The following is a 12,282-nucleotide window of genomic DNA, read 5'->3' as shown; positions in this document are numbered from 1 at the left end:
AAAGCAAGTCGAAGTACTTCCGCTCAGCTCCCGGGCCGGTCCAGCAAAGTTACATAGCGCAGTTTTTCCAACTCAGACCCCCGAAGGGCATAGGAGACAGGCCAATCGTAAAATAAAACTCATTCTAGCCTCACAATTTTTTTTAAGCTGTTATTTTAAGGTAGAAATGTTACATAGTATTGCTTTAAATATATATACACATATACATTTTACACTCTGCGAGGTTAATTGAGTGATTCAAGTCCTTCCCCTCCTGAGTTATGCCTCAATAGGCACCAAAGAAACACCGAATGCACCCTCTATAATGTAATTAGTCCCTGTATCCATCTGTTATAAGAAAACTCTCAGCAGCACTGGTGCATAATGTTCACGTCATGAACGGATGATTGGCTAAATACAGAGAGTGAACTTAAGGAAATAATCATACCTCACAGCACAAGATGAATTTACCTTGGTTTTCTTAGTCAGAAATGCTGCATCAATAAAGTTCTTTCAAACTAGGGATCTTACAGAAAGTTCACCACAAACAGCACTTAGAAATTCTGTTGAAATACAACACAGCCTTGAAGGAATATCTAATGCTGTGCGTGCCTCAGCATATCAAGCCAGTATCAGCCAGTGGCAGGGTCAGAGGCCAAGAGAGATGGGCAGAGAGTGTATTTGTTGCTACTGTCATTCTTACCCCCTTACTCATTCTCCCCTGACAAGATGCCTTGACAACACTGACCTTGATGGTATGACATTATACACACAGAAGCATACTTTAGCCTTGGGCTGGAGTGTGCAGGAGTAGCTTGCTCCTCAGTTACAAGATAGCGTGCTGTTGCTTTCCAACACCTAAGTAGCACTTTGGCTAGGAACCACAACATATGTGGTTCAATCTAAATTGAAATTCAATAGACTGTTTTTTGTGCTTGACCAAAGTTTGTGGTTTTAGTAAAAAGAGAGAAGTCAACCCGGCGCTCAGGTGTATCACAAACAGTCCAAAGTGGTGCTCATGGGGTAGGGAAATCCACGATTTTTGCCCTGATGAAGACCACGGTGGTGGTTGAAACATGTTGGCATTTTATTATGATTAGCCAAAGTCATTAAAGGCTTTTTATTTATACCTTCTTCCTGTTCTACTTTTGAGTGCCTGGGACTTATTTCTTTTCTTTGTGGTTTTAGTCTTGGGAATACAAGAAAAGGTAGAGACATGATAACTTTTAGCCTGGTCTCTGAAATATGTCAAATGAACTCGACTTCTCAACACTGCAAGTAATTAACATTTCTTGGCAGATGAGCGTGAGGTGTAAAAATGACTCAAGCTTCTCCTCCACTGATCACTGATCCACTGATTCTCCTCAGTTGCCGAGTAACAAGTCGTGCTCTAGGTGCTCTACGACTTTGTAGTACCCAACTTTACTCTGTGTCCATTTTTTTTGTTGATGCAAAAAAAAATACAAGGGGTTATTTGATATAAGCTATGAAAATATAATCACCTGATTGTTGGGACTGTACTGACAGTATGAGTTTATTTTAAGAAAATACTATAAATGTCTGGCAAAGCTTTAACTGCTTTCCCTAACTGGATAATGATGATGCACTTACTGCACTTGCTCCATGTTTAAGCACCCATGTATGAATCTCTTGTTAGCATAATTTGATTCATGAGTTTGACCCTGTGGGAGATTTTAAAGAGCAGTGTAGTCTAATGATTTCTCCCTAGTCTGTCCATTCTTCACATTTTCCCTGTTTTTATTATACTTGTTAATTCGATTATTATTTGGAGAGGGTCATTCCGGTTGTTTTTTTTTCTCTCTTTGTGATGAGAGAAAAAAAAGAGTTGCCTTCTGGCTACGTCACATTTATATAGCTTGTCCAATTTAACTTGATTGCAAACTGTGTACTTCTGAAAAGTGACACTGTTTATTTTCAATGTGCTGTATAATACATATAAAGATAGGCCATTATATTAGCAATGGAAAAATCTGATGCCCAAATGTCCCATTGAAATGTAATATATTCCCAGCTGTAAACACAGAAAATGTCAAAAATGTATGGCCATTATTGTTGAAATGTATCATCGAAGACATTCACATTAGTGTTGATGATTTGATTCGGATTATATTAAGTAGTTATTTAAAAAGAGCAGCTCATCCCTCTGTTATCATCTGAGCTTCCCAAAAACAAAATGTTTCTCAGTCCAGTCGAATACTGATGCTTACAACTGTTCATTTATGTCCCATTGCATTTGTTTATTTGCCATTTACTTGAGCACATTTGTAGGTTTAGAGAAGGATTTAATTAATAGAAACTCTGAGTAGTTTGTGATGGAACTGGTCGGGATGACGCCACTTCATTTTTTTGATTTATTTTTTTCCATTGAGCTTTTAAATGCAATCTAGTAAATCACATGTCCTTTTACATTCACACAGCGATGAAATTCGTTTAATGAAAAAGCAATGCTCTTATCATTTTATACGATCCTCTTTGCTGCTTTTTCTCTGCAGAGTAAAAGTTTTTGTGTAATTTTACAGCTAATGCTGGGCGGACGAAAGCCTGCACTACGCTGGTGTTTACAGCACAATGAAATACACACGGGTTTATAAGAAAGCCATAGGATTGATTTTGTCCGACATTAAATGGGCATCACGGAGAGAAGAATGATTGTTTTATTCTCTTTCTCAGCTGGTCAAAGATGTCAAACTGACATTCACTGTGTGAGTCCAGGCGCTTACTCCATGCCTCATAGCCCTTGTCTGGCAACTCATTCGCATGCACCCTGTTGTCTGTATCGCTATTTCTGTTTATTTAAAAGGCAGAAGGAGAGGGAGAGCAAAAATGAGATGAATAAAGAAATGTCCTCGGGCCTTTCAGCTCGCTCCTTGAGATATCATTATGTTTTTAAATTTGACTTTGCTGTTAAGCACCATCTTCTTCTCATTTATATTCCAGGTCTTTGTGAATTTTGCAAGGCAACAGCATGGGGAGGATGAGGCCCGGGCTTATTACAACCCAGTGGACATATCGAATGAGCTGCCGCTGAAGTCTCTGAAGACCACCCAAGAAGCAGAGAAAGTTTAATGGAAGAAGAAATGCACTGCACTTACAGTTGGGCAGCAATATATTTTGAATAAGTAAAAATGTGTGTGTGTTTTCACTGGTAATGACAATTAATTCCAACCCTGAACAAAGTTTAATATTTGACTTTAAATCTCTCTATTGTGCCTTAGCTGGTCTTCAAAACTTCCATCCATCCATTATCTATACCGCTGAATCCGTCGGTCGGGTCGCGGGGGGGGGGCTGGAGCCTATCCCAGCAGTCAATGGGCGAGAGTCTTCAAAACTTGTTACACATTTTAAAAAGCGGGTAGACATTTAATGTTTTGTTTTGTGATCCATTCTACGCAAGATTAGCCATCTCTATGAATTAAAACATGTGAATTAACGAGTCAACGGTCGTGTTGAATGGGATTCTCCAGGCACGCAGTTGAGGTCTTGTTGCCTTCTACAAAAATTCACAAGTGTGAATCCTACAGAACTTTGCTTGGGCTTTCTGGAATTGTGTGTCTTGGGCCAATGAAGAGGCAGATTCATGTAAAATCCTTGAAAAATCCAACTGGATTTTAGACATTTTCAAGTCTAAAGAAAAAATATTGCACATTGGTGGACCGTCTTATTTCAGAGCGGTTAAAAATCTAAGATGACATAGTTCTGTTTTGTTTTGAGACATATATTACTATATATACCTCAGTATGGGTAAGGGCCAAATCATCCCCTACAATGTAAGCATCTCATATTGTACAGCACATTGGATACCTCAAGCTATACTTGCAATATTTTGAGTTACTTATGTTTAAAGGTTTTATCAGCTGTTTACATCTGCTGTTGCATCCATTGATGATAAACAAAAAAAGCAACTAATGTAAGAGTCTTTTGGCACCAAAGACACTGACAGACAGTAGACAGCAGTTTGTCAAACTCAAATTGTCTTTTCTGCCAGGCATTACAAATATCGGTGGGATGTAAACAGATATGTTGGCTTTGGATGTTCGAATTAGCTTCTGATTAATTGCAAGTGATGTTCAGTGACAGACTCCGAGGTTACAGCCGTGAATGCAAAGTTGTCAAAACATGTCAAGTCTGCAAGGAAGGGGAAACATCCTGTGTACGCATTCAAAAGTTTACAGATGCCACTGTTTAGAGCTTTTTTGATGATGCGTTAAATGCAGATTTTTTTTTTTTATTGTACTGATCACTCTTTCTGCTCAGTGGCTTCATAATTTGACATGCTTGTATTAGTTTTTTTAATCAATGAGTAACCATTTCAGACCAGTACCAGAGATTGCAATTATTCCCCCTCAAGCGCAGAATTTTACAATCAAAGCGAGCAAAATGTCATTTCACATAAATGTTTTTTTAAAAATATACAAATTGCCAGTTAGCTGGTTTATTAAGTGCTTCGGTATCTCACATGAACGAGGATAGGGATTTTGTTTAACTGTGCATGCATCATTAGGTTGCCACTGTAAGCTAGTCGGCATGAACTGTGCATTTCCTTCTTTGAAGCAAAGGAAATTCATCTTTCACACTTCTGCTCAAACACATGCCTTCCCAACCTATTTAAATGCCAGCATTTTGAGAGTTACTTGAAATTCAAAAGTCTGAATTTGTGTGTCTGAACTTAGCAAATGGAAAGCTACAATTTGTATACAATAAACACATAAAACATTTATTTTTTGGATTTACTTAAAACTTTCCTTTGACATTTAAATTTATGGCCTCACAAACACCTCAAAACTGAGAGATATTGTCGTTGAGCGATACCGTTTGTCTCCCCTTCTTTCAGAAACTTAATAAAACCTCATATGCTTCCAACATACTTCTGGTTTACTTTCAGTGCTTAACATAATTTGTATTCTCTGCTAAGTCCTCACAATGCTTTATTATGTCTGTTGTAAAGAATAATGACTCCTATTTGTACTGACTACTGCTTTGCCAAGACAAGTGATTAAACATTTGAACAAATTCTAATGCAACTCAGAATTAATGTTTGTTTGCTGCCATATTTGTCACATGAGACATTTGGGTCCCAATTTGAAAGGCTCTTTAGTTTAACTTTCTAAATGCTGCCCTATTTGCTTGTCTTTCGTTTCACTATTTTCCATCTGTCTCTTTGAGTGTAGCCTTTAACTGCAGTCTCTCCTACAGCCTTCACTTTAAGTCTATGGGATGCCAGAATACAGACTGTACCACACTAGGAAAGGCATTTTATTTCACATTTAGTGGAGTGACTCCATCTCAAAACCAAAGACATTTTGTCTGAGAATGAATTAATTTTGTCTGAGAATGAATTCATTTTCTCATTAAACTATCAAACAGACACTTTCATTGTGTGTGGGCTCTCTATTTATTATGCCTTTAGAGCCAGTTCGAAGCTAGTGTCCCTGAAGTCCAACCAGTTGTTTTTGCAAATTAATTTCCATTACTCCATTTGGAGGAGTCTGTCCACTAATTATTCATTTTGGGCTGCTGTAGCTCAAGAGGAAGAGCTGTTGTCTCCCAATCGGAAGGCCGGAAATTTGATCGCCCGTTTCTCCAAACCAAGACACTAAACCCCACGTTGCCTAAGATGCATATATTGGTGAGGAAAAAAAGCACTGTGTAGCCTGTAACTTGTGGACTTAAATGTGCTGTGTGTGTGAGTGAGTGAATGTGGCTTATACAAGCACTTTGAGTTGTCATCTAGATGAGAAAAAAGCTACAGAAGTATGGTCTATTCCCCAATAAGAACATCTCCAAAACTAAAACTTTGAACAGTATATATATGGATTTTTGTATTTGTAGTGTATTTGTTTAGCTTGTGAGTAGCAGCCAGACATAAAGAGTTCTTTAAAAGTTGCTATAAAAGGTCCTATCTTTATGTACCTTAAAATGCATTTTTCATCAATGTAATTTGAAATCCTCTTCAAAAATACCTGGTTAAAACTGTAATTTATTGAGTCTAAATTGCACTGCCTTGCTTTGCCACATTTATTTTCTGTTCAAATTTCCCATACACAGTAGGAAAAATGTAGGAAAATCTTTGTTCAAATTGGGTATGTTGTGTTGATCTTTGGTCTCCTGCTAAGTACAGCAGGTTTTTTGCTTTCTTTCCTCATTACTAGGCCAATTACTGGGGCATAGTGCCAGTCACGATCACACAAGCTCACAGGGGTGATAAAATTCAACCTTGAAAGGTAAGATTAATTGCTACTCTTTAGAATCATTTCCTTGCACTTTTTGTCCCCCAACTAAAATGTTTATTTGTGAGCACAGGTTGCTTTTCTGATCAGGAAAGTCAGCCATGCAGGTAGACAGGCTGTTTATACCATATCAAATGGTTTGAAATCATATCTAACTGCATTGTGATTTTGTTTTTTTTAATTATTACTAAAATTAAGTGAAGAGATTAGAAGGACTACATTGAAATTACTGAGCCAAAAGCACAATCTCAGTGCTACAACTGTGCGTGCATCTGTTTTGCCAAAAATCTCTTTGGCAGCGACAATGCAGCAAAAATGGATACATATGTCATTTAAAGTGAAGGAAAACTGGGTCATTTTTAAACTGGGGCCATATTTCGACTTTTTGTTTGTTTGTTTGTTTGTTTGAATATAGGATATAAATCAAATGGAAGAATGCTCCATGTCAAAGCATAAGTAGTGTGTTTGCCTACATAACGATCTGGGCTGTCAGTGTAAAAGAAACAATGAACTCGCTACCTAACACAGTCATGTTGCTTACAGTTGAGCTGGCGCAACTTAAAGCCTTGGCCAAATTTTCCAGTGGGGAGACCCTGCAGTTAAAATATAAAGATGAGAATGAGAGTGGGATATATAATTTTGTTGGTCAGCTGTATTTATTTCAGTGGACTATTCATGGATAGAAGCCAAAGCAAACACATGAGGATGAGACATAGAAAGATTACCTTTAAGCATAAGATAAGCACAAGAAAATATTCTGAGAAATGGAAGTCATACATTTTACACAATTTACTTTTAGCACGGCCAATTGCTGAAAAAACATTCTAATAATCACTTCTAATTTGGCACAAATAATCTGTAGAAACTGGTGTTTATGTGACGTTAAGTCACTGTAAAAGAACCTTGATCGACGAACCAGAGCTGCAGGTTTTAGCAGGAAAGTTTTGATAGGAAGACATCAAAATTTGTGTCTTTTGGTACACCACTACCTTCAGCCACATTGTGGAAGTGTTATAGTCAGACTCGGTGGCAAACTCCGGATATTGACTCTTTGATCCTTATTCCCCTATTGGTAATAAGACCTTGTTAATATTCTTTCATATAACTGTTCAATAGCAAAAGTCGACTTTAACTACTACGTCTCTAAACCAAATGTTATGGCGATAGTCTGCCAGTTTAATTTAGAAACAGTTTAATTAGCAAACACAAAGCTAGCTCAATGTTTTCGGGACCATGCAAATCCTCCCGACCAATAATCACACCATCACACAAGCCGTTTGTACACAAAATGGCACCAATGCATAACGCATCACAGCTGAACACATAATATGAACATCTGAAATCACACAGAATAAGAGTGCACACACAAGCCATGCACCAGTGACCAAACCAACAGTTATTACGTAGAGATGGGAAAAGTACATGATGAAAATAATCTATAAATTAATGACTGATTAAGCAAGGTGACTGTTTCCGCAAAAACTTCACAACACAATCAGAATAACAGCAATTGGCACATGGACATTTTTTTTATTACTGACCATTTAATGATACCATTATCTGAAAACTGATGGCAATGACATGACTTGGATAAGTTTTTTTAAATTGGAGAACCCATATTTCTAAATGGCAAACATCCCCATTAATAAACGTTTTGCGCTTTATTTGATCCCATTCTCCAGGAATACTGTGTAGAGCTGGTGGAGTCAAAGTGGTTCGCTTTGATTTTATGCACCAAATTCAGCTTGATCTTGGTCCTCTTTTGGCAATAAAATCTTGAGACATGAAAGACTAAGAAATTGGCAACAATGTCCTCCTCAATGTCTGCTGCTTTTGTGAGCAACAGGCTAGCTGGTGAGTCGTCTGATCTTTGGAACCGTTAAAACTTACACTGAGAAGCCTTCAGGCCGCTTGTCATTAATGCTTTCACAGCAGGGAGAACTTATCCTGCATTTTCTGATTACCCAGCCCGTCTATTTAAGGAAAATATATGATTGGTCAATTTCACTGTTACTGCAAATAGATCCCTCATTACTTGACTGTGGTGTTGCCACTAATCACGGAACTGATCGCATTCAATTTTCTTCCGAGCAGCACAGAGCTGGAGAAACTCTGATTGGATAACAAACTGGCTTGCTTCAATTAACTCTTTACATTCTTGCACAAACTGAGTAGACCAATTCAAGGTCTTTATTTCCTCAGAAGCATTTAGTCTAATCAAATCAGCACACACACACACACAGAAAGTAGCGACAATATGCCAACATCCATCCATCCATCCATTTTCTATAGCCGCTTAATCCAATTCAGGGTCACGGGGGGCTGGAGCCTATCCCAGCTGTCATTGGCCGAGAAGCAGGGTACACCCTGGAGAGGTCGCCAGTCCATCACAGGGCCACACAGAGACAAAGGAGACAAAAAGCCTGGAGAGAACCCACGCATACACCGGGAGAACATGCAAACTCCACACAGAAAGGCCCCAGATGGGAATTGAACCTGAAACCCTCTTGCTGTGAGGTGAAGGGGCTAACCACAGCACCGTGCAGCCCCCATATGTAAATTGGATGATGTCGAAATTTTTTCAGTTTTTCATTAGAGGGAGCTAGCTTACCACCAGTGGTACATGTAATACCACATTTTGAGAACCATGGCCTAACACAATAATTTCGCCTCATCTCAAACTGAAAATTGATTTATTATGATTTCAGTCCGACATGTATTTCAAAGTGGACATGGCATGGCATGAGGTGTGAGCTTCTAGGTTAGCTCTGCACCCATCATTACTCCCAATAGTTTGTAATTGTTTCAGATGGAGAGAGCTTTCTCCTGGAGGAAGGCTCCTTCTGAGAGGGAGAAGATATTGGGGGAAATGTCTTTTATCATCAAATTATTTTTTTATTTTCATTTCTATGAAATCAGTAGACTCAAGCATTTAGAGGACAAGTTCACAAACGACTACAAAATATTATGATGATAATACGCTTTTATAAGTCATACTGAATACAAAAACCACTAAACATTTTGCTAATCTCAATGTCAAGTACAAGAACACAATAAAAGGCACTGTCAGTCAGAATGTGAAGATTACAGAGGTTACAGGCTTTACAGAGAGCCTCTGCAATCCTCTCAGAATGTAATAACCATCTGTTCTCAGTTAGCTCTTCTTGCTTCAAGATACCTTTTGTAGGCTGCCGTGAGAAACTCCTCATTGGTACAATGTCTCTGTTCATCTCATTCCAGTCTCAAAGTACTGCAGACGCCTCAGACAACTCGCACTTTGTCAAGTATGATGTTTTAAACGACCTTCTGTTCGTCTGTGCTTCTCGTTTTAATGAATATGGCTCAGCTTTATCTTTAGTTTTATTTTCTTTCCTTGGTCTCAAATTGCAGTCATTTTAACTATTTGTAAAGCCTGCGGTGAAATGAACTACATTGGAAAGATGCATCTAAAAAGCTGTTTTTGATTTAGCAAATAAATGTTTTCAATTGTTTTGATAAGGAAAGTTTTGAGGGAAACTCAAACTTTGAAATATAAGTCATTTTTCTCCATAACAGATTTTGCAACAGACTTCACATATTGGCATAGCAATGTTTCCTTTTATAACTTTATTTTCTAATGACAGTTCTTGTCAAGGAGCACACAAGCCAGTAAGGATGCTGCATATATGAGCAAAATTGGAAGACTGGTCTGTTTTTAAGAAAAGTAAATAAATAAAAACTTGTGCAAATTCCCTGTCATGTCTCTCGGTAGCAACAACGTGATTATTGGCAAGTTAACTAGACACGGTTTCAATGTGTACACAGCTATGTCTTTACAAAGCAAGTACTTGTCTGTTGCTTAATTAAAGTTTAAAATATTTTATATCAGAACTTTAAATAGTTCAGATACAAATGATGTTGAGGACGTTACGGTATGATCCTAGGGCCCAGGCTCAGTTCATTATGCATATACAATTCACAGAACCTTTTTATAAGGATAATACTATAAAAGACAGTTCCTGTCATTTCAGGAGTTTTTAGAGTGGGAGATTATTAACATAGTGGTGATGAGCTGAGACTTAACTTTAATTTTACATTTCCATCAACTCCATTTTGTATTATCTCTTTTTTTTTTTTTACTTCAAATCGTCCGGACACTGAGTGGAACAGAAAGCTCAGCTTCTGAAAAGGACAGAACAAAATCTTGTTTTGCGTCAGATGTTATAGACCTCAGCCTGGTGGAAATTCTACGATAATAGATATCTGGCCCAAGACCTTCTGTTCTGGCCTTTGTTTGAATATTGATAGATATATTAAAAGTTAAATATTCAGAGATAAAATCTTCTTTAGTTGAAAGCCAGTTAAAAAGTAGTTCAAATGACGGTTAGTATATTAAAAAAAATTATTTCTACTCTTCTGCCTGCTATGGAGTTTGTGTATGAAGCCTAAGCCCACTGAAATGTGATTAGTCAGAGCTGCTCAAACCAGAAACCAGAAAGCTTCCAATACCAAATTCTTGTCCCATGTCTGTAAAATCTGTGTAAAATTGCTAAATGACATTGGATGATTTTGTGGTGTAATATTAAATACCTGTGATCAGCTTTCATATTGTATTGTAACCGGACATCAGCAGTCATTACGATATTACTGTAAGTACTAATGTGTGTATGAGTGGTGATTATAGGCAAATACTTACTCCTGTATCTTTTCTCTTTCTCTTATGTATTGTAAACTCCAGAAAACACCTCACTTCTCATGATTGTAGTCCTTGAACTCACTGTTTGCGAAGTCATTTGAAAGAAAGTGACCTAACATCTGTTGATTGAATAAATGTAGGGTCTCCACGGTGCCAGCGGTGTCCCCAGAACTCATATTGTTCCCGATTTAGGTGTTAAGATGCAGATGTTACAGATGGCCAAGGAGAATAGTTCTTGTTATTGCCTGAATTGCATGTAATGTATCAAGAACTATACAAACAAAGCAGCATATATGCAATTTTTTTCTCATTTAATATTTTTTTACACTTTGTTAAAGGGCCAAAAAATGATTATCAATAATAATAATGGTGATTTCTCTCTTTCTGCTATCCATATGAAGAATCTTTGCAGGCTGCAGCACTATACAGACTTTTATTTATTTTTTTATTGATATTTTTTAACTTGAGAATTAAGATATAAAACACGTATGTCACATGCAATTCCCATGGCCTGTGATGACAACAATATGCTGCCAAGAGCAGCTCTGAGCATTAAAGGAAGTAGCTGACATTTGGGGATTGCTACCACAAGTGCCCCAGATCTTGGTGTTTGTGGAGAAAAAAGTCCTTCTAAAGCTTTTATCAGGACTGAGAAGCTATTTTGATTGCTTGTTGTGGTTTGGAGATGGATTTTTTTTCTTTCCTTCTTTTACCTTTGAACTTACTTTAAGTATATGTTTGCTGTTTTAAGAAGGCACTGAATTATTTATTTACTTCTGTATCTCTATAAATGACATGGAGACCCCCTCTTGCAAAGGGAAGCATGCAAATGATGGATGTACTCATCAATACTGAACAGTAAAGATTAAACCATGTCCTCAGATCATCTTTTGTAAGAAGGAGCTAGATTAAACATCAGCAGGAATTTGATTAAATGTCAACTTATAACACTGAATTAATTATATTTTTCATTGCAAAAGAATTTTTAATCATAACAAAAAATGCACTTCCTGAGATTTTATAATGAGTGTATATGCCAAGGAGTAGCAGTTAGACATTCAACAATGACTTTAAGAGCTGAAGATTGTCATGGTTTTTCACTCGGGGTGCGATGTTTCCACTCTTATCTACAACCCCAGCAAACTTAACTCTTAGTCTGTTTTATAAACTTCACATTGTATACATAAAATGAAGGTCTTTCCTATCTGCTGTATTACAAAACCAGCTTAAAATCTGGGTCAAACATTGTATAGAGAATTCATTTCCTCTATCGTAAAGAAGAAACAAACGAAGTTGAGGCAAAAAAAAAACCACCATCGTACTTTTCTGCAGAAATATCTCAAGGCCTCTCCAGAGAAGACATTTTGACAGGCTGAGCAC

General features: G+C 37.5%; 1 protein-coding gene across 1 annotated transcript in view; it reads left to right on the top strand.

Annotated features, from left to right (window-relative positions):
• Positions 1-5,275, top strand: part of LOC142368457 (phospholipid-transporting ATPase ABCA1) — a 157,787-nt gene extending 152,512 nt beyond the window's left edge. The window contains exon 49 of the mRNA XM_075450631.1: positions 2,938-5,275. Coding sequence (XP_075306746.1) covers positions 2,938-3,066 — 129 coding nt within the window. The 3' untranslated portion in view covers positions 3,067-5,275. The remainder of the gene's footprint in view (positions 1-2,937) is intronic.
• Positions 5,276-12,282: the final 7,007 nt, after the last annotated feature.

This window comes from Odontesthes bonariensis, chromosome 19 (assembly GCF_027942865.1).
Source record: "Odontesthes bonariensis isolate fOdoBon6 chromosome 19, fOdoBon6.hap1, whole genome shotgun sequence".
Lineage (NCBI taxonomy): Eukaryota > Metazoa > Chordata > Actinopteri > Atheriniformes > Atherinopsidae > Odontesthes > Odontesthes bonariensis.
Note: the sequence above shows the minus strand (reverse complement) of the source record. Positions and strands in the feature narration are given on the sequence as shown.